The sequence below is a fragment of the Cetorhinus maximus genome, chromosome 5 (genome assembly GCF_964194155.1).
Source record: "Cetorhinus maximus chromosome 5, sCetMax3.hap1.1, whole genome shotgun sequence".
NCBI classification, from domain to species: Eukaryota; Metazoa; Chordata; class Chondrichthyes; order Lamniformes; family Cetorhinidae; genus Cetorhinus; species Cetorhinus maximus.
The window spans coordinates 174511154-174537116 of record NC_135883.1 but is presented as its reverse complement, the minus strand read 5'-3'; the positions used below and the strand labels follow the sequence as shown (position 1 = coordinate 174537116).

Here is a 25963-nt window from a genome sequence, read left to right as displayed (position 1 = left end):
GGCTAATGGCATTAGCAGTCTAATGTATGAACCACAGTGTCAGCATCACTGTTTCCATCTCATGTCATTAGTTCTACAACAGGCTGAGGCAGCACCATTGTCTCTCGGCTTCTGCCAGAGGTACTCATCCATCCACCCAACCCATTTGTTCACTAAGTGAATACATACTGCTAATTAATAAGGAAGGCCAGTCACAGTCTTGTCAAACTACTTAAATGATGCTGCAATTAATGACAATATTATTGTCACCAGCTTTGGACATAAAGTAATGTGATTTCATGTAAATTTTCAAGACAGTGATGGGGAGCGGTTGAGGGAATGCAAACACACCTTTACTGTGGAGAGATGGCAACAGAAAATAACAGAGTGAGGATAGAGGGGAGAAGCTGGGGGGGAAGACTTACACCCAGGAGTTTGTTTTTGTGTATTCTTTCACAGGATGTGGGCTACATTGGCTAGGTCAGCAGTTGTTGCAGTCTGTAGTAATTGCAGTTTTGATAAACATAGGACCATAGCTTTAAGAATAATCCTGTGTTGTAAGATCACATGAACTGTATAAACCAATTAGTTAGCAGCACGGGGAACCTCTAGGAGGGAGTTCTTCTTTAGTTATTGAGTTTGATGCACACATGTAGCTGCTGCTGCTATCTTGTAAATAAAGTTCAATGTTTCCACCAAGAAAAGTTGCCTGGAAAATCAACTCTATAACAAGCTGGTGACAAGGATAGACTAGATCCAGTGCTGTCCCTTGCCCAGTGATTGTGAGTGTCTAGGATAATTAAAAAGAAAGGAAGATATACTTATCCGAGATGCCACAGTTTGGCAGGATCAATCACTTTGAACCAGCCACAGATGACTCATCTCAATATATAGAATGTCTTGAGTTCCACTTTCAAACCAACGAAATAACGGGAGAGGAAAAGAGGAGAGCGATTCTTCTGAGTATTTGTGGGAGCGAGATCTACAATTTAATTCGAAGCTTGACGGCCCCCAGTGCCCCTGATTCAAAGCCCTTCAGTGAATTGGTAAACCTCATTAAGCAACATTTTCAACCCAAGCCCTCAGTCACAATGCAGAGGTTCAGGTTCAATTCACAGGATAGAGCCCTGGAGGAGACCATTGCTACCTACGTGGCGAAATTAAAACAACTAATGGAATATGGTGATTTCAGTGAAACCCTGAATGATGTGCTCAGGGGTTGTTTGGTCTGTGGCGAGCAAGTGGATGCTATTCAGCGAATATTGCTGGCTGAAGTGGATCTTGATTTTATGAAAGCATTAGAAATAGCACTTGCAATGGAAAGTGCTGTAAGGGATTCAAAAGCAATTCAAGGTGCACAAAATTGTGCCGTTCTCCTAGTTTGGTGGGAACTGTCAGCCAACAGTGGTGCAAAATGCCGGGACTCCGCCACAGAGCAGGAAACAGCCCCCGCTAACCGAAAAATTAGAGGAAACAGCAAATTCAAAAACTAATTTTTATCAACGTGGAAACAATAATACTCCTAACGATTGGCAATTTAAAAAGGTGGAGTGTTATTTTTGTCACAAAGGTGGGCACATATTGAAACGTTGCAAAGCGAGATTAATTCTTCCAGGCCACAAACGAAGTCCAATGAAGTATATTGTGTGGAAGAGCCAGAGACAACCAATTCTGACATTTATTCCTTATTCAACATGAAAGCTGGGAAGAGAGGACCAATGACTGTCACAGTGCAAGTGAATGGTAAACCCTTAAAAATTGAAGTAGATGCTGGTGCTTCTACCACTATAGTAGGAGAAAACACTTTCAGATATTTAAATAAATGTCCTCAACAATTAAATCTGGAACAAACTTCTGCCAAGTTGAAAACATACACAGACGAAGAAATCAAGGTAAAAGGTATCACCAGAGTACCTGTTTATTAAAGACATCAAACAGCACAGCTACCGGTGATTGTGGTTGAAGGTGAAGGACCAAGCCTTCTCGGGCGTGATTGGATGAAAAAGATTAAATTAAACTGGTCCGAAATCTTCCAGTTACGAGCAGGAGGACTACCAGAGCTGCTAAAAAAATATGACACCATCTTCAAGGATGAACTGGGAAAAATCCAAGGCCTGCAGGCCAGGATTTACGTAGACCCAGAAGCAACTCCTCGTTTCTTGAAAGCACGGACCAGTACAATACACCCTGAGAGAGAAGGTTGATGCTGAGTGGAACCGGCTAGAGAGGCTGGGTGTCATACAAGCGGTTCACTTCTCAGAGTGGGCAGTACCCATAGTCCCTGTCCTAAAACCAGATCAGACCATCCGGGTCTGTGGAGACTATAAACTAATGGTCAACAAAGCAGCCAAACTGGACGTATATCCTACTCCCAAGATTGAAAACCTCTATGCCAAACTAGCAGGAGGGACAATGTATACAAAGCTTAACATGAGTCATGCATATCAGCAGTGGAACTGAATGATGCCTCCCAAGAATTTGTGACCATAAACACCCACAAAGGGTTATATCAATACTTATCCTGCCCTTCGGTGTTTCTTTGGCCTGTGCCATTTTTCAGAAGGCGATGGGGAGCTTGCTACAAGTTGTGGTCTACCTGGACGACGTACCAATAACTGGATTCATGGAAACGGAACACTTGGCTAATCTTGAGGAAGTCCTGAAGCAATTTTTAGAAGCAGGGGTATGCCTAAAGAAGGGAAAATGCACTTTTCAGGCAAATGAAGTCATTTATCTGGGCCACAGGGTAGATGCCCAAGCATTACACCCTGTTGAAGAGAAGGTTAAAGCAATCAGAGAAGCACCTGCACCCAAGAACGTCTCTGAATCATTTTTAGGGATGGTAAATCATTATGGCCAATTTCAAATTTATCAACGGTTCTCGCCCCTCTGCATTCACTGCTAAAGAAAAACCAGTGTTGGGTTTGGAAGTCACCCCCAGACGAGCCTTCATGAAAGTAAAACAGCTCTTGCACTTTTCAAATTTGTCGGTGCACCACGACCTGACAAAGGAATTGGTGCTAAACTGCAATGCATCTGCCTATGGAGTGGGAGTGGTACTATCTCACAAGATGGACGACAGTGCAGAGGGGCCGATAGGCTATGTATCTAGGACACTTGCCACAGCTGAAAAAGGATATTCTCAGGTTGAAAAGGAAGGTCTGTCGATTATTTTTGGTGTAATAAAATTCCACCAATACATGCATGGGTGACATTTCATGATAGTATCAGACCACAAAACACTTTTGGGTCTGTTTAGCGAGAAAAAGGCTATCCCTCCCATAGCGTCTGCATGAATTCAAAGATGGGCCCTAATTTTAGCGGCATATGAATACACTTTTGTGCATTGACCAGGGATTCATACAACCAATGCTGATGCCCTAAGTCACCTTCCTTTGCAAGAGGACAATGACCAAGTGCCAATTCCCCAAGAGGTCGCATTACTGATGAATTTCCTGGATTCCTCACCAGTCTATGCCAGGCAGATAAGAAACTGGATGAATCATGATCCAGAACAAAAACAGAATTACCTGGAAAAACTCAGCAGGTCTGGCAGCATCGGTGGAGAAGAAAAGAGTCGATGTTTCGAGTCCACATGACCCTTCAACAGAACGGTCTTGTCTTAAGTGACAGACCAAGTGTTACATGGATGGTCCCAGGAACCAGTCTCTGATGAATTGAACCATTTTTCAACTGAAGACACAAAATGAGCAGTCAAGATGGTATTATATTATGGGGTGCATGAGGAGTAGTTCTCTCACAAGGAAGGGAACCACTCTTAGTAGGGTTACACAGTACCCATCCGGGAATCTCAAGAATTAAGACGATAGAGCAAAGTTATCTTTGGTGGCCAAGGATGGAAGATGATATTGAGAAGGTGGTTAAACACTGTGCAATACAAACAGCTACAAAGGTTGCTGGTGGCAGCCCCATTACATCCATGGGAGTAGCCTGGTAGACCCTGGGTGAGATTGCACATAGATTACTTTGGTCCTTTTCTTGGAACCATGTTTCTACTGATTATAGATGCTCATTCCAAGGGGTTAGACGTTGATGAGGTTAAGTCGCCAACATCAGGCGCTACTATAGAAAAACTATGCCAAAGCTTTTCTATCCATGGATTGCCAGAAGTAATCGTCTCAGATAATGGTACTGTGTTTACTAGGGTTGAATTTCAAAGATTTGTCAGCCTAAATGGTATCAGCCATGTGAAGACTGCTCCATACCATCCATCATCTAATGGACTGGCGGAAAGAGCAGTACAAACTTTTGAGGTGGGAATGAAAAAGTTAACAGGTGAATCCTTGGAAGCTAGACTTGCTCATTTTCTATTTCACTACAGAACAACCCCCCCACACTATGACAGGAGCAACACCTGCAGAATTACTGATGAGGCGCCATCTTCGAACAAGACTAAGCCTAATACTTCCCAATTTGTAGGGGAAGGTGGAGAAATGTCAAGAGAGCCAAAAAGCGACTCATGTTTTGCATAGTCGTGAGCATCATTTTACTGTTGGAGAAGCAGTATATGTAAGGAATTTCAGTGGAGGACCGAAGTGGTTACCTGGTAAAGTAAGCTCTGTGACCGGACCATTGTTGCACCACGTGGAAGTGCAGGGCCGGATCACCCGTAAGCATGTAGATCATTTAAGAAGAAGGGAGATAACCTATCAAAACGATGTTCCACCTGTAACCATTGCTGAACCTGCGGTTCCTGTTGAAGTTGCTCAACCAAGGATAGACATGCCTGATGTCTCTGTCAGAGCGGACACTAAACAGCCTGTGCCTCATGGGGTACCAGATGTTAATGTGGTTCCAGAGAATGTGGTTCCTGCAAAAGAATCAGAAGTTGTGCAGCTACAATGTTCCACATGGATCAGGAAACCACCCGAAAGACTGAACTTGTAATTTCATGAACTTTGTAAATATTGTAATGTCGTGAGGTAAATATCCTTGTAAATGCAAAATGTACAGAATAATTAAAGGAGGAGGAATTTTTTTTTAAATTGAGAAGGTGGTGGTGAGCTGCCTTCTTAAACCGCTGCAGTGCATGTAGTGCAGGTACACCCACAGTGCTGTTAGGAAGGGAGTTCCAGGATTTTGACCCAGCGACAGTGAAGGACTGGCGATATGTTTCCAAGTCAGGATGGTGAGTGGCTTGGAGGGTAACTTCCAGGTGGTAGTGTTCCCATCTATCTGCTCCCCTTATCCTTCTAGATAGTAGCTGATGAAGGAGCCTTGGTGAATTCCTGCAGTGCATCTTGTAGTCGGTACACACTGAATAATTCTAGTTTTGATAAACGTAGGACTGTAGCTTTAGGAATAATCCTGTGTTGTAAGGTCACATGATCTGGGTAAACCAATGAGTTAGCAGCACGAGGAACTTCTAGGAGAGAGTTCTTCTTTCATTATAGAGTTTGATGCACACATGTAGCTGCTGCTGCCGACTTGTAAATAAAGTTCAATGTTTCCACCAAGAAAAGTTGCCTGGAAAATCAACTCTATAACATGGTCCATGTGGTGTAGGGACACCTACAGTGCTGTTTGGGAGGGAGTTCCAGGATGTTGACCCATTGACAGTGAAGTAATGGAGATATATTTCTAGGTCATAATGTATGTGACGGAGGGAAACTTACCGGTGGTATTGTCCTTCTAGGTGGTAAAGGTCACAGGTTTGGAAGGTGCCGTTGAAGGAGCCTTAGTGAAATGCTGTAGTTTTTTTTATTTGTTCATGGGATGGGGCCATCACTGGCTAGGTCAGCATTTAATGCCCATGAGAACTGAATGGCTTGCTAGGCCATTTCAGAGGGCATTTAAGAGTCAACCACATTGCTGTGGGTCTGCAGTCACATGTAGGCCAGACAAGGTAAGAATAGCAGTTTTCCTTCCCTAAATGGCATTAGTGAACCAGATGGGGTTTTATTACAATCCAACAATGGTTTCATGCTCATTATTAGGCATTTACAGAATCACAGAATCATAGAGTGCAGAGGAGGACCTTCAGCCCATCGAGTCTGCACCGACACGTGAGAAACACCTGACCTATCTACCTAATCCCATTTACCAGCACTTGGCCTATAGCCTTGAATGTTATGACATGCCAAGTGCTCATCCAGGCACCTTTTAAAGGATGTGAGGCAACCCGCCTCTACCACCCACCCAGGCAGCGCATTCCAGACCGTCACCACCCGCTGGGTAAAAAAAGTTTTTTCTCACATCCCCCCTAAACCTCCTGCCCCTCACCTTGACTTATTTCCCCTCGTGACTGACCCTTCAAATAAGGGGAACAGCTACTCCCTATCCACCCTGTCCATGCCCCTCATAATCTTCTACACCTCGATCAGGTCGCCCCTCAGCCTTCTCTGCTCCAACGAAAACAACCCAAGTCTATCCAATTTCTCTTCATAACTTAAATGTTTCATCCCAGGCAACATCCTGGTGAATCTCCTCTGCACCCCCTCCAGTGCAATCACATCCTTCCTATAATGTGGCGACCAGAACTGCACACAGTACTCCAGCTGTGGCCTCACCATGGTTCCATACAACTCCAACATGACCTCCCTACTTTTGTAATCTATGCCTCGATTGATAAAGGCAAGTGTCCCATATGCCTTTTTCACCAGCCCACTAACATGCCCCTCCGCCTTCAGAGATCTATGGACACACACGCCAAGGTCCCTTTGTTCCTCAAAACTTCCTAGTGTCATGCCATTCATTGAATACTTCCTTGTCAAATTACTCCTTCCAAAGTGTATCACCTCACACTTTTCAGGGTTAAATTCCATCTGCCACTTATCTGCCCATTTGACCATCCTGTCTATATCTTCCTGCAGCCCAAGACACTCAACCTCACTGTTAACCACCCATCCAATCTTTGTGTCATCCGCAAATTTACTAATCCCAACCCCCATTTTAATTCCAGATTTTTTTGTTGAATTCAAATTTCACCACCTTGCCATGGTGGAATATCAATCCGGGTCCCCAGACCATTAGCCTGGGTCACTGGATTACTAGTCCAATGACAATACTACTACTGCAGCCACTGTGCGTTGGTGGTGGAGGGAGTGAATGTTTAAGGTAGTGGATGACAATCAGGGAAGTGTATTGAATGGGCAGAATAAATAGGAACAAGGGATAATTAGATGCACTTCTGTAGAAAGAAAAGATTGAGGTGGTGATAACAACAATGATTTGTATTTTTATAGCACCTTTAATGTAGTAAGTATCCCAAGGCACTTCACCAGAGCATTATCAAATATAATTTGACACCGAGCCACATAAGAAGATATTAAAGCTTGGAAAAAAAGGGAGGTTCTCAGGAGCATCTTTAATCAAGAGAGAGAGGTAAAGAGTTGGAGAAGCTTAGGGAGGAAATTCCAGAGTACGGTCACCGATGGTAGAATGGTTAAAATCGGGGATATGAAAGAGGCCAGAAATGAGGAAAATAGATATCTCAGAGGGTTGAAGAGTTGTAAGAGGTTACAGAGATAGGGAGGGTTGAACCCAAGGAGAGATTTGAACATAAGGGATGAGAATTTAAAATCGAAGCATTACTGACCCAGGACTCAATGTAAATCAGTGAGTGCAGGGGTCCTGGACTAACTAGTCTTTGTGTGACGTAGGATACAGGCAGCAGAGTTTAGAATGAGCTCACGTTCACGGAGGTTGGAAGGTGGGAGGCTGGCCAGGAGACTAATGGAATAGTCGAGCCTGGATGAAGTAGCTAGAGGCGGTTAATCTCTGGAAAATAAGCTGATTAATTGGGCATAATGCAGTTTTTCTATTTTTACTATGGTCTGTTTCGTTTCAATTTGTTAAAGCCTCCACTAAAATAGCAGACAATGGAATTGGTACTAAAGATCGAGGCATTGACAAAGGAGTCAGGACTTTGGGAAAGATAACATTCTAATCACTGTATCATACTGGACACTTACTTTTGCAAGGTCTTTTACTGTTGCTGTTTTGCCGGTTCCTGTTGGTCCTGCTGGTGATCCTCCGAGGTTTAGGTGCAGGGCTCCAGTCAGAGTCAGCCAGCAGCGGTCAGTGAGTGGCGTGATTACTAATCGGGGTGAGCAGCCAAGATACTCATAGCCATAGGTGAAGGAGCTTTTGGCCTGGACCACATAGCAAGTGTTGTTCTGCATGTTCCACTTATAACGCAACTGTCTGAAATACAGATTTTCTGTCAGCGCTCCTTCATGGGTTTCAAGCACAAACATTTTGATAGGATGACATTGACCCCAAGACCAATGTGCAGTTGCAACTCATCTTAGAAGTGTGTCTGGTGCATCATTAGACTGTAGAACCATAGAACCACAGAGCACTACAGCACAGAAAACAGGCCATTCGGCCCTTCTAGTCTGTGCCGAAATATTATTCCGCTAGTCCCATTGATCTGCACCTAGTCCATAACCCTCCAGACCTCTCCCATCCATGTATCTATCTAATTTATTCTTAAAACTTAAGAGTGAGCCCGCATTCACCACGTCAGATGGTAGCTCGTTCCACACTCTCACCACTCTCTGAGTGAAGAAGTTCCCCCTAATGTTCCCCCTAAACCTTTCCCCTTTCACCCTAAAGCCATGTCCTCTCGTGTTTATTTCTCCTAATCTAAGTGGAAAGAGCCTACTCGCATTTACTCTGTCTATACCCCTCACCCCTGTCTGGTACTGTTTTGCATGGATACCAAACCCTGCTCAATTTTACTTCATAATACTGTTTACAGCCTGACAGATTACCTTTGTATGTCATCCATTCACATATACAAATAAAGAAACATAACAGATATATCTATACTTGCATAAACACATTGTGCTTGATTTTTTTTCTCTCTCTCTCTCTCTAGCAGTAATAATATCACATCCTGCCGAATACTCTGCACGAGAGCATTTAGGGATGGGCAATAAAATGCTGGCCTTGCCAGCGACGCCCACATCCCCTGAAAAAATAAAAAAAACATTGTGCAGGGCAGTGTCATCACTGCTTCAATTTAAAATTACTCTAAATGCCAACATTCACTACCGAAAATATGAATAGCATCATAATATGCAACTTTCCCAATAAAAGGAACAGAATTATGGAAGATGAGCTCCAAAACATAAGGGAAATTGCCATAAAATGTTAAGAAAAGATCCCAGTAATAAAAAATACAACTAAATAATTCATTGTAGACCAGGGAACATAATTTATAAAGGGTTAGAATCTGATCCCCCGAATACCCAGAAATACACAAGAGAAACTGCATCTATTGAATAGTCATTTGGTAGCACAGGACTTCAGTATTGCTCAAAAAAGAGACATGTCAAAGCTTTTGGTCTTGCACTCATCAGGACACTTTGCAAGAATACCAGTATAAGGGGAAAACAATAATTTATACAGTATGAGGGGAGAGTGCTGATTGCTTTGAAAGTGGACTCTGTTTGGTAGAGGCGTTGTCATAGAGAATGCACCAGTGATGGTGACTGACAGTTAACTGCTAAGCATTGTTTGAAGTTTAAACCAGGCAACTTGACTCTGATTGGTCAAGATGTTGCCCTGAAGAATGAGTCAGTGAATGGCTGCCGCTTATTTTCTTTAATTAAAACAGGCACAATGTGTGTACATGTTTTTTCTGTCTGCAAAGAACAGGGCCCTGTGCATGAATATATGTAGCTTCCAGTACATGCAAACGTACCACGCTGCGAGCCCAACTGACAATCTTAAATTGGTTGAGGATTATTTAGCAAATGCCTTCCAGTCACAGAATCACATCCAATGTTGGACATTGTGTTTTGAGTTTTGCAAACACGAGCTTGTTGGGTATCTTGCCCATTGCGAATAGTGGCTGGGACGTGTTGTTTGATATGATCCACCAGTCTTTGGGACATACAGTCTACATACCTAGCATCACAGTGGCACTGAAATTCATATACCACATTACTCATTTGTGTGATAGGCAGAACTTCTTTTTGGCTTGATGGCAGCATCCTGTTAGTGGCGAATACCACTCATCTTGCTTCTGCATAGCTGCAGCGTGAAACAGCTGACTATACCTGTTGCTCAAATTTTTGAGATACCTTGCCCTTCCAGGGGAATCTGAGAGAGACGGCATTTTTCAGGGCCAAAAGTGATGCCTTAGGCCTATTCATGAGTTTGCGTGATATACAGCATGAAATGATCTGATCAGGGTAGCCATTATCCTGTAGGATGCCTTTGATGTGCCCTATTTCAGTATCAAGCTTGCACGGTGAGCAAATGGATTGGGACCTATTTACAAGACCAATCTTATAGCATGTGGAACTGTAAGAATCCCAATGCATTTTTTTGACCTGTGAAGGTAGGCTTGCTGTAGACTGTGGTAGAGAAACCCCAGGCAGGTTTCTCAGCTAGTATGTCAAGGAAGGGTAGTTCATTTGACTGGTCCATTTTGAAGGTAAATTTGAGCACAGGATAGAATCCATTAAGATATGTAAGGGAATTGTTACTTGATTTAAATATAGCAAACTTATCATCCACATACTGGAAATATATGAGGGGTAGGAAGTTAGGTGTCATTCCATTGAAGACACGTTTCTCATGGAACCCAACAAAGATGTTTGCTAGAGCTGGATTTAGAGGGGATTCCATGGCTACACCATCTATTTGGGCATACATGGTGTCATTAAAACTGAATTCAACTGAGCGAGTTGCCGAGTTCATAAGTTAAATGAATACTGATTCACGCAATGGTGGTGGGTCTAGATCCATTGAATCACTTGTCATCGTGGGAAATTTGATGTTTCCAGTATCCCAAACCCAACTGGTGATTATAGATGGGAAATCTCACTCCAGTGACATTCCTTTGCCAGAAGTGGGCAGAAGATCCACTCTGGGGAATTTTGACCGCCCCACCACCAAGCAATGTGGATGCTGGCTTAGACTCCTTCTAGCTGGTTTCAACAGCATTACTGAGGCTCACATTGACATCAAGAGGCAATCGTTAGATTCTCTCTTGTTGGAGATGGTCATTGCCTGGCGCTTGTGCGGCACAAATGTTATTTGCCACTTGTCAGCCCAAGCCTGGATATTGTCCAGGTCTTGCTGCATTTGGACATGGACTGCTTCAGCATCTGAGGAGTCGCGAATGATGCTGAACATTGTACAATCATCAACGAACATCCCCACTTCTGACCTTATGATGGAAAGAAGGTCATTGATGAAGCAGTGGAAGATGGTTGGGCCAAGGACACTACCCTGCGGAACTCCTGCAATGTTGTCCTGGAGCTGAGATGACTGACCTCCAACAACCACAACCATCTTCCTTTGTGCTAGGTATGACCCCAACCAGCAGAGAGTTTTCCCCCTGATTCTTATTGACTCCAGTTTTGCTCAGGCTCCTTGATGCCACACTCGGTCAAATACTACATTGATGTCAAGGTCAGTCACTCTCACCTCATTCGGGAGTTAGCTCTTTTGTCCATGTTTGAACCAAAGCTGTAATGAGGCCAGGAGCTGAGTGGCCCTGGCAGAACTCAAACTGGGCGTCAGTGAGCAGGTTATTGCTAAGCAAGTGCTGCTTGATAGCACTGTTGATGACCCCTACCATTATTTTACTGATGATCGAGAGTAGACTAATGGGGTGGTAATTGGCCGGGTTGGATTTGTCCTGCTTTTTGTGTACTGGACATACCTGGGCAATTTTCCACATAGCCGGGTAGATGCCAGTGTTGTAGCTGTACTGGAACAGCTTGGCGAGGGGTGTGGCAAGTTCTGGAGCACAAGTCTTCAGTACTATTGCCGGAATATTGTCAGGGTCCGTTGCCTTTGTAGTATCCAGTGCCTTCAGCAATTTCTTGATATCATGTGGGTGAATAAAATTGGCTGAAGACTGGCATCTGTGATGGTGGGGACCTCCAGAGGAGGCCGAGATGGATCATCCACTTGGCAACTCTGGCCGAAGATTATAGCAAATTCTTCAGCTTTATCTTTTGCACTGATGAGCTGGGCTCCCTCATCATTGAGGATGGGGATATTTGTGGAGCCTCCTCCTCCAGTGAGTTGTTTAATTGTCTACCACCATTCATGACTGGATGTGGCAGGACTGCAGGGCTTAGGTCTGATCCGTTGGTTGTGGAATCACTTAGATCTGTCTATCACTTGCTGCTTATTCTATTTGGCACACAGGTAGTCCTGTGTTATAGCTTCGCCAGGTTGACACCTCATTTTTAGGTATGCCTGGTGCTGCTCCTGGAATACCCTCCTGCACTCTACATTGAACCAGGGTTGACGGTAATGGTAGAGCGGGGGATATGCCCGGCCATGAGGTTACAGATTGTGTTCGAGTATAATTCTGCTGCTGCTGGTCCACAGCGCCTCATGGATGCCCAGTCTTGAGTTGCTAGATCTGTTCAAAATCTATCCCATTTAGCACTGTGGTAGTGCCACACAACACAATGGAGGATATCCTCAATGTGAAGACGGGACTTCATCTCCACAATGATTGTGCAGTGGTCACTCCTACTGATACTGTCATGGACAGATGCATCTGCGGCAGGCAGGTTGGTGAGGATGAGGTCAAGTATGTTTTTCCCTCTGGTTGGTTCCCTCACCACCTGCCACAGACCCAGTCTAGCAGCTATGTCCTTTAGGACTTGGCCAGTGGTGGTGCCATCGAGCCACTCGGTGATGGACATTGAAGTCCCCCACCCACAGTACATTCTGCACTCTTGCCACCCTCAGTGCTTCTTCCAAGTGGTGTTCAACATGGAGGAGCACTGATTCATGGGCTGAGGGAGGGCGGTACATGGGAAGCAGCAGGAGGTTTCCTTGCCCATGTTTGACCTGATGCTGTGAGACTTCATGAGGTCCGGAGTTGATGCCGAGGACTCCCAGGGCAGCTCCCTTTGTATACCACTGTGCTGGGTCTGTCCTGTCAGTGCGACATTATCTGTAAAATATAATCCCGTGAGGATGACTATGTCAGGCTGTTGCTTGACTAATCTGTGAGACAGCTCTCCCAATTTTGGCACTAGTCCCCAGACATTAGTAAGGAGGACTTTACAGGATCAACAGGACTGAGTTGGCTGTTGTCATTTCCAGTGCCTACGTCGATGCCTTGTGGTCCATCAAGTTTAATTCCTTTTTTGAGACTTTGTAGTGGTTTGGTACAACTGAGTGGCTTGCTAGCTATTCCAGAGGGCATTTAAGAGTCAACCACATTGCTTTGGGTCTGGAGCCACAAGGACAGCAAATTTCTTTCCCTAAAGGGCGTTAGTGAACCAGATGGGTTTTTACAACAATGGTCGTCATTACTTTTAATTCCATATTTTCGTTGAATTCAAGTTCCATCATCTGTCATGGCAGGATTCGACAGGTCCCCAGAGCATTACCCTGCATCTCTGGATTATGAGTCCAGCGACAATAGCACTACGCCATCACCTCCCCATGTAGATTGAGAAAATCAGATTGGCAAAGGTTGCCTGTAAAATGAGTCCATAGAGTATTTTCGGGCCAATTTCTTAGAGCAGTGTGTTCTAGAGCCAACCACAGAGTAGGCTATCCCAGACCTGGTAATTTGCAATTAGACAGGAACAATCAATAACCTCATGGCAAAGGAGCCTCTAGGTGACAGCGATCAGAACAAAATAGAATTTAATGCAAAGATAAAAACAAAAAGCTAAAAGCTACTGCGGATGCTGGAAATCCAAAACAAAATAAAAACAGAATTACCTGGAAAAACTCAGCAAGTCTGGCAGCATCGGCGGAGAAGAAATCAGTCAACGTTTCGAGCCCTCATGTATTTCTCCCTTGTTGAAACTATGCTTCAGTTCTGCCGAAGAGCCATGAGGGCTCGAAACGTTGACTGATTTCTTCTCCGCCGATGCTGCCAGACTTGCTGAGTTTTTCCAGGTAATTCTGTTTTTATTTTGGTATAGAATTTAATGTTCAGTTTGAAATGGAGAAATCTGGGTCCATGACTTGTGTTTTAAACCTAAATAAAGGTAACTATGAGAGCATGAAGGTAGAGTTGGCTAAGGTGAACTAGAAAACTAGGTTAAAATGTAGCACAGTAGAGTTGCAGTGGCAGATTTTTAAGGAGATACTTAATAATGCTCAGAAAGAATTTATCCCAGTGAGAAAGAAAGGCTCTTTGAGAAGGATGCATCATCCATGGCTAAAAAAAGAAGTTAAGGAGAGTATAAATTGAAAGAAGCACTGTACAAATCTGCAAAGATTAGTGGTAGGTCAGAGGATTGGGCAGGTTTTAAGAATCAGCAAAGAATGACTAAAAAGATAATAAAGAGGCAGAAAGCAGAGTATGAGAGAAAGCTAGCTAGTAATATAAAAACAGATAGTAAAGTTTCAACAAGTATTTGAAAAGGTAAAGAGTAACTAAAGCTAGTGTTGTCCGTTAGAGAGAGAGTCTGGGGAATTGATCATGGAAAACAAAGAAATGGCAGAGGCATTGAACAAGTATTTTGTGAATGTCTTCGCAGTAGAAGAGTTAGAAAACTTCCCAAAGATTCTTGAAAATCAAGAGGTGATATGGAGGAATGAACTTAATACAATCACCATCACCAGGGAAGGGGTACTAGGAAAACTATTAAACCTAAACGCTGACAAATCCCTAGGACTGGATGGCCTGCATCCTAGGATCTTAAAAGAAGTGGCTCCACAGATAACAGATGCATTGATTATAATTTTCCAAAATTCCTTAGATTCTGGGAAGATTCCATTGGATTGGAAAAAAACTAATGTAACATCTTTATTCAATAAAGGAGGGGGGAAGAAAGCTGGAAACTATAGCCCAGTTAGTCTAACATCTGTCATAGGAAAAGTGCCAGAATCCATGATTAAGAGTTTATCACAGGATACTTAGTTAATCATGATTTGATCAGGCAGAGCCAACATGGCTTTGTGAAAGGGAAATCATGTTTAACTAATCCATTAGAGATTTTTGATGAAGTGACATTCAAGCTGGATAAAGGGGAACTGATATATGTGGTGCATTTGGGTTTCCAAAAGGCATTTGATAAGGTACCATATCAAAGGTAACTACACAAGATAAAAACACATGATGTAGGTGGTAACATGGACAAAGGATTGGTTGACTAACAGGAAGCAGAGAGTAGGCATAAATGGGTCTTTTTTGGATTCGCAAGCTGTAACTAGGAGTGCCACAGGGATCAGTGCTGGGTCCTCAACTACGTACAATCTGTGTGAATGACTTGGATGAAGGGACCGAACATATGGTAGCTAAATTTGCTGATGACACCAAGATACGTCTGAAAGCAAGTTGTCAAGAGGAGGTAGAGGGTCTACAAAGTGATATAGACAGGTTGAGTGAGTGGGCAAAAATTTGACAGCTAGAATGTAATGTGGGCAAATGTGGCAAGAAGAATAAAAAAGCAGTGTACTATTTAGGTGGAGAAATATTGCATAACTTGCTGGTACAGAGGGATCGAGCTGTCCTGGTACATGAATCATATGGAGGTAGTATGTAGGTACAGCAGTGATTAGGAAGGCAAATGGAATGTTGGTGTTTATTGCAAGAGGGATGGAATATAAAAATAAAGAAGTTTTAAACAACAGTTTTGGTCTGCTAAGTTAAAAGAAAGATATGGCTGCTGTAGAAGCAGTTCAAAGAAGGTTCACTAGAATCAGTCCTGGGATGAAGGTGTTATCTTATGAAGAATGGTTGAAGAGGTTAGGCCTATATCCAGTGGAGTTTAGAAAAACGAGAGGTGATCTTATTGAAACATTAAGATCCTAAGGGAACTTGATAGGGTGGATACCCAGACGATGTTTCCTTTGTGAGGGAGACTAAAACTAGGGGACGTAGTTTAAAAATAAGAGGTCTCCCTTTTAAGACAAAGATGAGTGGAAACTTTTTCTCCCAAAGGGTTGCTGATGTGTGGAATTCTCTTCCACAGAAAGTGCGGGAGGCTGGGTCTTTGAATTTATTTAAGGCAGAGTTCAACAGATTTTTGGTAGGCAAGGGATTCGAGGGTTATGAGAGGCAGACAGGAAAGTGGAGCTGAGAAGACAGCCAGATCAGTCATGATCTTATTGGGTGGTGGAGCGGGCTCGAAGGGCCAAATGTCCTAATCCTGCTCCTATGTTCCTATGTTCTTCCTGTGACAGCAAGGCAGGGTGGAGGCGGGGAAGGTTGGTCCATTTTGAGGATGGACATATTGGATGACCACTGACAGGAGATTGGAGGATGGGCGATTGGAAGTGTAAGTCATATGCTAAAACCTCCAGGAATAAGTCCTACCTAAGTTGGCAACCCTAGGTTGGTACCAGACATTGATCCACCCTCCCCAAGCTCCATGAATAGCATCTTGTTAAAGTTCCTTGGCTGACAATACTAAACAGTCAATGCCTTTTGCCTGCTCCCTCCTACACCCCAGGTGCACAAGATCCACCTAATGTGCCACAGGAGCCCACCAGCTACTTTTGCAACTATATGAATCTCACCAGAATGCCAGATAGAATCTGAGATGTCTGGCTGGCTCTCTGGTAACAGGGTCAAAGATTCTTGGCCACCAATGAATTTGCCTGGAACAATACCTTTCAGGTATCATCTGAGGCTAGTTGTTACCTGGTCCATTCAAAGTCATCCGCTTTGAAGATATTTTTGGTAATTAGATCAGTCAGTACATCACGACAGTGCACGTTGATAGTCAGTAGAGTCTCCAGCACTGTTTCCTGGAAAGCCCTCAGGGGCGTGGACATGAGCTCTGCCAATGCACCAAGCCTACTCATCAGCACCATACGGACATCTTGCAACTGGCTGCGCGGCCTGGATCCATTGAAACACTTCTCACAGTCCCAACTGAACATTATCTGACTCTGTATCAAGAAACACAAAGAACAAATACAGTCAGAGCAGGAAGGTCTTGTTTTATCTTGTGTTAAACAAAAATTCCAACCCCAAAGTAACCTAATGACTCCGTGGACTCTATTACTGATGCTATCCTGTTATACTCTGGAAGGGCAGTGGAAGCAGATTTAATATGACTTTCAAAAGGAACCTGGTGAATATTCAAAGATGAAAACTTTGCAGGGTTATAGGGAAGGAGGAGGAGAATAGGTCTCATAGGATAGTTCTTTCACAGATACAATGGGCTGAATGACCTCCTTCTATGCTGTATGGTTCTATGATCCTTTACCATCGAATTAATCAATTTGAGGGCAGGTGGAAGATCTAAATGAACTACATGAAAAATCGGGACACTAGTTCACAGAGTTGAACACATCTTCTTAAAGGGCCCAGTGTGGTGTAAGTCACATTGAGAAGGTGTCCTATCGAGACCAGTCCACCCTCCTGAACCAAGGATTGACAGGTGTGGCTCTGCAGAGAACAGCAGACCCAAGTCATATGAATGACAATGAATCAAACATGGAAATAAAATTATTTCAAAATTGTTTTTTAAACTCTACACAATGCACGGAAGAGCAGTAAAGTCTGAATCAAAGTATGAGGCTCATTAATCATTGTGTATATTAAAGTTTTCCCATTGTTTGAAATTGACAGCCAATAAGTCATACAAATATTACTGATCTACTGGTCTGCTTAAAAAAATACTGTAGCAGCCTTTAGGTTTTGTCAGGGTGCTTGTTAAGGGGCACAATCTGAGCGCCTCCATCTTTACAGAGGGCAGTGACAGTGAGCCTTCAGCACCACTTTGACATGTTATTGGTGACAGTGAAGCATCTTTCAGCACCCAAAACGTGGCAGTATGAGTGATGTAGCCTATTTCAACTCAATCTATCAATTCTGGAACAAAAACAGAAAATGCTGGAAAAACTCAACAGGCCCAGCAGCATCTGCGGAGAGAGAAACAGAGTTAACATTTTGAGTCCATATGACCCTTCTTCAAAGCTGAAGAGAAGGGGAAATGTGATGAAATTTATACTGTTAAAGTGGGGTGGGGCAGGTGGAGCTGGATAGAAGGCCAGCGATAGGTGGGAACAAATGAGGGATTGACAAAGATGTCATGGACTAAAGGACAATGGGAGTGTTAATGGTAGTGGTTAGTGCTAAAAAAAAAAGGAGCTGATAGTGGCATAAAGGTAAGAAAGCAGAATGTGATAATAGCAGAACGAGGGTAGCACTGTGTGAAAGAACAACATGAGCAAGTAACAGATGGTCCTGTAGGGGATGGGGTGGGGGGAGGGGACGGTGGTGGGGGAAAAAAAGCATAGAAAATGGGATAGCAGGGGGGATAAAACCACAGATAAATGACTAACGATAAAAATTAAAATGGATAAAAAAATAAAAATGAATGTAGAAAAAAGGGGATTAAAAAAAGTGGGGTGAGGATGGAGGAGAGAGTTCATCGTCTGAAGCTGTTGAACTCAATGTTAAGTCCGGAAGGCTGTAAAGAGCCTAATCAGAAGATGAGGCGCTGTTCCTCCAGTTTGCGTTGGGCTTCACTAAAACATTGCAGCAGGCTAAGGACGGACATGTGGGCAAGAGAGCAGGGTGGAGTGTTGAAATGGCAAGCGACAGGGAGGTCTGGGTAATGCTTGCAGACAGACCGAAGGTGTTCTGCAAAGCGGTCACTCAGTCTGCGTTTGGTCTCCCCAGTGTAGATGAGACCACATTGGGAGCAGCGGATGCAGCAGACTGAATTGAGGGAAGTGCAAGTGAAGTGCTGCTTCACTTGAAAGAAGTGTTTGCGCCCTTGGATGGTGAGGAGGGATGAGAAAAAGGGCAGGTGTTGCACCTTCTGCGGTTGCATGGGAAGGTGCCGTGGGAAGGGGATGAGGTGTTGGGGGTGATGGAGGAGTGGACCAGGGTGTCCCAGAGGGAATGGTCCCTACATGATGCTGACGGTGGGGTGAGGGGAAGATGTGTTTGGTGGTGGCATCATGCTGGGGTTGGCGGAAATGGCGGAGGATGATCCTTTGAATGCGGAGGCTGGTGAGGTGAAAAGTGAGGACAAGGGGGACCCTATCATGTTTCTGGGAGGGAGGGGAAGGCGTGAGGGCAGAGGGGCAGGAGATGGGTCAGACATGGCTGAGGTCCCTGTCAACCTCAGTGGGGGGGGAACCTTGGTTAAGGAAGAAGGAAGATATGTCAGAAGCGCCATTTTGGAAAATGGCATCATCGGAACAGATGCGACGGAGGCGAAGGAACTGAGAGAATGGGATGGAGTCCTTACAGGAAGCGGGGTGTGAGGAGCTGTAGTCAAGGTAGCTGTGGGAGTCGGTGGGCTTGTAATGAATATTGGTGGAAAGTCTATCACCAGAAATGGAGACAGAGAGGTCAAGGAAGGGAAGGGAAGTGTCGGCGATGGACCATGTGAAGGTGATGGAGGGGTGGAAATTGGATGCAAAATTGATAAAATTTTTCCAGGTCCAAACGAAAGCATGAAGTGGCACCGAAACAGTCATTGATGTACTAGAGAAAGAGTTGTGGGAGGGGGCCTGATTAGAACTGGAACAAGGAATATTCCACATACCGCATGAAGAGACAGGCATAACTGGGGACCCATAGCCACACCTTTTATTTGGAGGAAGTGAGACAAGTTTAAGAAGAAATTGTTCAGCGAGAGAACAAGTTCAGCCAGACAGAGGAGAGTGGTGGTGGATGTTGATTGTTTGGGCCCCTGTTCAAGGAAGAAGCAGAGAGCCCTCAGACCATTCTGGTGGGGGATGGAGGTATAGAGGGATCGGAGGTCCATGGTGAAGAAGAGTTGGTTAGGGCCAGGGAACTGGAAATTGTTGATATGACGTAGGGAATCAGAGGAATCGTGGATGTAGGTGGGAAGAGATTGGACAAGGGGAGAGAGAATGGAGTCAAGTTTGGAAGAAATGAGTTCCATGGAGCAGGAACAGGCTGACACAATCGATCTACCGGGACAGTCCTGTTTGTGGATTTGGAGAAGGAGGTAGAAGCGGGCTGTCAGGGGTTGGGAGACTATGAGGTTGGAAGCTGTGGAGGGAAGATCTCCAGGGGAGATGAGGTCAGTGACAGTCCTGGCTTGATGTTCAGTGGTGGGGTCATGGTCTGGGGGAGGTAGGAAGAAGTGTCTGAGAGTTGGCGCTCAGCCTCTGTGAGGTAGCGGTCAGTGCACCAGACAACAACAGCACCATCCTCGTCAGCAGGTTTGAACATCAGTTCTGGACCTGTGTTTGAGCGAATTTAGGTGCTAATAAGAATTTGCATTGACATGGTGCCTTATCCAACAGAGCTCATTCAAAGCATTACAGTCACTGTTTAACCCTGAGCTGTGCTTTCAAACCACTATCCTCTCCATCCTACATTCATCTTTGTAACGTCACCTGTTTTTGTCCTACCCAACCCATCTACTGCTGATACCCTTGTCACATCCAGATCCAACTATTATAAAGCTCTCCCAGCCAGCATCCTGTCCTCTGACCTCAGTACATCCACTATATCCCACACCAAGTCCTACTCCCCTGTGTGTGCTGATCTACAGCCTGGTGTGTAGGGACAGAATTCTCATTCAAAGTGGAGCTAATAGTTTTAGGAGCTTCTTCATGTGTATTGTTAATTTTAACCTGTTAACAGGGGATACCCTGGCATATTTTACTATTTTTGATGTTATAAGGAGCAAAGCGATATAGATTAGATTTTGCTGTAGGCTATTCTGTAGGTTAATATGTGCAGGATTTTCCACACCCGCCCACCGCTGGGATCATCCACTCCTGCCGCAGGGACACTGCCTCGCCCACAGCAGGTCAATAGGCTTCTGGCTGGGGCATCGCCTCACCCACGGCAGGTCATAGGGCTTCTGGCTGGGGCACCGCCTCGCCCACAGCAGGTCAATGGGCTTCTGGCTGGGGCACTGCCTCGCCCACAGCAGGTCAATGGGCTTCTGGCTGGGGCACTGCCTCGCCCACAGCAGGTCAATGGGCTTCTGGCTGGGGCATCGCCTCACCCACGGCAGGTCAATGGGCTTCTGGCTGGGGCACCGCCTCGCCCACGGCAGGTCAATGGGCTTCTGGCTGGGGCACCGCCTCGCCCACGGCAGGTCAATGGGCTTCTGGCTGGGGCACCGCCTCGCCCACGGCAGGTCAATGGGCTTCTGGCTGGGGCACCGCCTCGCCCACGGCAGGTCATAGGGCTTCTGGCTGGGGCACTGCCTCGCCCACGGCAGGTCAATGGGCTTCTGGCTGGAGCACCGCCTCGCCCACGGCAGGTCAATGGGCTTCTGGCTGGGGCACCGCCTCGCCCACGGCAGGTCAATGGGCTTCTGGCTGGGGCACCGCCTCGCCCACGGCAGGTCAATGGGCTTCTGGCTGGGGCACCGCCTCGCCCACGGCAGGTCAATGGGCTTCTGGCTGGGGCACCGCCTCGCCCACGGCAGGTCAATGGGCTTCTGGCTGGGGCACCGCCTCACCCAGGGCAGGTCAATGGGCTTCTGGCTGGGGCACCGCCTCACCCACGGCAGGTCAATGGGCTTCTGGCAGGGGCACCGCCTCACCCAGGGCAGGTCAATGGGCTTCTGGCTGGGGCACCGCCTCACCCACGGCAGGTCAATGGGCTTCTGGCTGGGGCACCGCCTCACCCACGGCAGGTCAATGGGCTTCTGGCTGGGGCATCGCCTCACCCACGGCAGGGTCCGCCCGTGACAGGGCCGGAAAATCCTGGCCATCGTGTATAAATTAAATCCGCTTGTTAGTTTTCAGTTAGCCTCATCTCACTTGAACACTTATCAGTATTCCTTCAAGAATTTAGGTGCTAGCAGGATTGGATGAAGAGGTTCACTTACCACATCAGTGTTAGACAATAGGGCTCTGGGGAAACAAGCTCTCAGACTTCATTTAATGAAACAGGGCAGTCTCCTACTTGAATTGATGTCAGGGCAAATGGGTGGGAGCAAAGGTCGAATTCGGATGCCGAGTCCCAAGGCAACACTCCACAGAAAAGGAACATCTTTAAATTCAACTTAGCCTCCAGCTTTTGGGCAACTCTACTGTTGTTCAGTTCTCAGCATTGGCTTCAGGCAAGCTTCTTGAATCCAGAAGCTCAAACGACATCCCAGGTCACAGATTTCCCAAAGTAAAGTGTGGAAACACTGTCAGGCTTATTCTACCCTTGCAACAAGGTCATGAATTCATGTCGCCTCTAGAGACTTGATCAATTAATTCAGTTTCAACAGTCCAATGCAGTACTAAGGGAGTGCTGCACTGTCATAGGTGCCGTCCTTCAGGTGAGGCAATAAACTGAGCCTGCCCTCTCAGATGGACATGAAAGTTTCCATAGCGCTATGGAAGAAGAGATGGGGAGTTATCCCCAATATTTATCCCTCCAACAACAAGTAAATCAAATGATCTGGTACTTTATTACGGGAGTTTCTTACGTGCAAATCAGCTGTCATGTTTGCTACATGTGATTACACTTCAAAAGTACTTCAGTAGCTTCATTTGCTGGAAAGCAATTTGTGACATTGTATGGTCATGAAAAGTGCTGTAGAAATGCAACTCGTTTTTTCTTTTAAGTTTATCATGGTCAGCTGTCCCTTGATTCCCGGAAGACATCTACTCAAGGTTTGTGCCACGTGGCTGAACAGGCCAATTCTCGAATTGCAGATCTTTGTGTACTCGGGGAAAGACATCCCGTGAGGTAGTGGGATCCAGGGTGCAGGATTTGCTTCCTTTTCTTTCCTTCTCTGTCACTGCTCTGCCTCATCATTAAGATGCTGTGACTTAAAAGAGTGATGCCGCTCAGTGGACATGTCGCCATTCTAAAATAACTGATAGCAAGCTACCCCCCAGTCATTAAGGTCAATGCTGCCACGTTCCAAGGAGAGCTTCAGAGTGTCTTTGTAGCGTTTTTCTTTGTCCTCCCTGCAGCGTTGGCCATTTGAGAGTTGAGAACAGCACCGGGTGGCGGTAACAGTTTTGGCCATCGAGAGATAGGCCAGGATTTTCCAGCTCTGCTGTGGTGGGACCCACTGCGGGATTGTGACAGGCCAGACAAAAGGCCAGACGGTCCCAGTGGTTGGGAGTAGGGGTGTAAACTCCCACCCATAGACTGGAGTTTTCTGTGCCTGTTGGCGTCGGGCGTCAGGGTGGGCGTGAGCGGACAATATGGTGGGGAGGCCAAAAATCAGTTTCATGCCATTGTGAAAACCAGTTTGAAATCGTTCGCTCTACCCGTCAATGGTGGGCCACGTTTCCCGCTGCTGCACACCAGGAACTTCATTTTAAAACACCTGCATATCATTATAAACCCTGCTCCCCCCAAATCAAATTTACTGCACACGTCAGTGGGAAAGCATGCCAGTGCAGAACACGTCTTGACAAGTGTGATGTACAGAAGTCGGGGCTTACATCAGGGCCTTGTTCACATCGCTGACATCCCAGGAGCAGAAGATGCTGGAGCCCTACAGCTACCGGACCCTGGAGGAGCTTGCATCGCATGTTGGATGGGTTCTCATGGACATGGCTCCGCCGTGAAGCTGCTCATGGAAGGTGGAAGGTCACCATTGAGGGTCTGCTTCGGGAGGTCACGGGGACAGGGGCGGTGGTGTAAGCGGGGGAGGGAATACAGAGGAAGGAGGGTGTAACTGGGGAGAATACGGCAACTGGGGAGGTAGGTGTAAGGGGGGAAGGAAAGAGTTTGGAGCGTGGAAAGAGTCCAGGGGGAGGAAGGAGTCCAGAGGGGGGAAGGAGTGCGGGGGAGGAAGGAGTCTAGGAGGAGGAAGGAGTGAGGGTGGGGGAAGGAGTAAGGGTGAAGGACGGAGTAAGGTGAGGAGGTGTCCAGGTGAATATGCAAGGGAGGGGTCTGTAGAGTTGATGGCTATCTCCTGGGGACCAAAAAGGTGAGCATGGTAGGGGGGAATGGTAAGAGTGAGAGAGGCCAGAGTGAGTTGGTAGGGTGGGAAGGTGAGGGTGCAATGGTAGCGGAGGAAGGGATAGTAAGGGTAGCTGGTGGGGACTCGGAGGTGGTCACGGACCCTGGGGGTAGGAAGGAGGTCAGGGAGGTCAATGTGGATAGGGGTGGGATTCTTGGGAAGTCAAGGAATGTGCACGTCCACCTGGGCATCCCGGAAAGTAAAGGGTTCTGGCTGGTAGATGACAGTGGGGAGGTGGAAAGCAATGCCAGTGGGGTCGACAGTGATGGGGCAAAGGACATGGGTGACTGGGGGAGGGGAAAGGACAGGGTAACTGAAGACAAATGTTACCAGTACCATGCTTCTAAAATCGAAAGTGAAAATGCCTCATGTTGGGCGGGAACAGGTGCTGCATGGGAGTGTGATCTGTGGGTGGACGGAGATGCAGGACAGCTCAGATGGCCAACTGAAAGAGAACCGCAGCATTGAAAATGCTCAGAACATTGAGATGAATGTGATGGAGGAAGGGGCCGCTTGCGTGGGAGAGTGCTTGCATGAGGCTCCCAAAAGCCCTGCCACACGCACACATTTCTCCCTCCGGAATTACTCATGGGCCAGCTGCATGCAGCTGAACTGCTGCTGGGGATGGTGGGGGACGGTGACTACAGTGGGAGGACTCGCGAAGCCTGTCAATGAAGCTAAAAGACAGCATTACACATTATTCAATGAAAGTGAATATATTTTCAGATTATAAAGTGACCAAATGTGTTCACCTGTGCAACCACTGGTGATCAAAAATTCGTAACTGTTCTAGGCCTAACACTTCTAGGTGCTGCCCTGACACAGCAGGGGTGGAGACAGCCTGTGGAATGGTTGGCCCTATTGCCTCTGATGACTTTGGTTTGCATCCACTGGAGAGCTGAGGCTTTGAGGGCCCCATCTTGCTTTGGCTGCCCTCCTGTGAGCCAGCTGCTCCTTCAGTGCTGGCAGAGGACGAGGTTGAGGGTGTCACAGGCAAAGGGGACTCAGAGGGAGAGGACAGTCTCTGAGGTTCCTGAGTGGATGACCCAGGGGTACCCAGCTGCTGCTATTCCTCCCTTCGGGTGCCCGAGGGTCCCAGCCTGAGTCCTTGAGGGGAAGTAGTGCCTGGAGGGACACCGAGGTGCCCCGTTTCCACCTCGCGTTGCCACTGTAGGAACTCACCCATGGCTATGGCGACGGAGTGCAGAACTGCGCACATCTCCATGTTCTGCTGGATCAGGGTCTCCATGGCGTTCGCCATCCTTCCCATGGAGACCTCCATAGGGCATGACTTCATCAGAGAGCAAGCACTCCTCCAACTCGTGTGATGTTCTCCCACCTTCTGCTGAATCTCCACAATGAGTTTGAAGGCTGAATCCAGAGGCTCATCATTAACTCAGGCCTCACAGATGCCTCTTCCCCAGCAGTCCTCCAAGTGCTGGGGAGCTTGGCTGAACCTGCCTCCTCCTGCTGTGGACACGTGTCACTGCGCTGACCTCCAGATTGTGAACTTGAGCATGCTCTAGATCTAGGCGTGTGTCTCTGCGGTGGTGGAGGGTGTGGGTAAGCGGTGTGACGGATTTTCCAGGCTGCTTATTTCCAGCTTTTTAATGGAGGAGGTGTCCTCTTGGCTGGGGGTAAGGAACTGGATGGAGCTGAGGGACTGGCTGGCTGAGGGTGTCAGTCACTTGGCAGAGCTCCCTGTGAACCAGAGTAGAGATAATTAGTGCATGGCAGTAGAGTCAAAAGCAGGAGAGCGAGCCCTCACAGTTGTGTTGAGAGTGGGATGATGTGGTGCAGGATCCTCACGTGAGTGTTGGCCACCAGCCTCACTGTTGCTGCAGGCAAGGCCCACGTCCTCACCAGTCAGTGCAATGGCACGCTCTTCAAATTGAGAGAGGGGCCTAATATTGGCCATTACACCCCTGGTCTGGGACCTCTCCCTGCTGCTGTGATCCAGCTTCTCCTGCATGAATAAAGATGGAGACAATGTGAGCAGGACACATGGCATTGCATGGAATGTTTAAGAGGTGAGCGGAGCCATGGGCAGGATGTGGACACAAGCTCCAGAGGGTATGAGCCTGATGGAGATGTGAGGGTGTGTGTGTGAGTTAGTGGTGTTGTCACTTGAGGTGTGAGATCTCTTTGGATGTGTGATGGGTTTGTGAGTGTGTGAGTTGAGGGTGATG

General features: G+C 46.4%; 1 protein-coding gene across 1 annotated transcript in view; it reads right to left on the bottom strand.

Annotated features, from left to right (window-relative positions):
• Positions 1-25963, bottom strand: part of LOC144681154 (dynein axonemal heavy chain 6-like) — a gene marked incomplete at its 3' end in the record, with an annotated part of 934896 nt that overhangs the window by 662875 nt on the left and 246058 nt on the right. The window contains exons 25-26 of the mRNA XM_078542881.1: positions 16541-16791; positions 7914-8145 (exon numbers count right to left, since the gene is read on the bottom strand). Of these exons, the coding sequence (XP_078399007.1) occupies positions 7914-8145; positions 16541-16791 (483 nt within the window). The remainder of the gene's footprint in view (positions 1-7913; positions 8146-16540; positions 16792-25963) is intronic.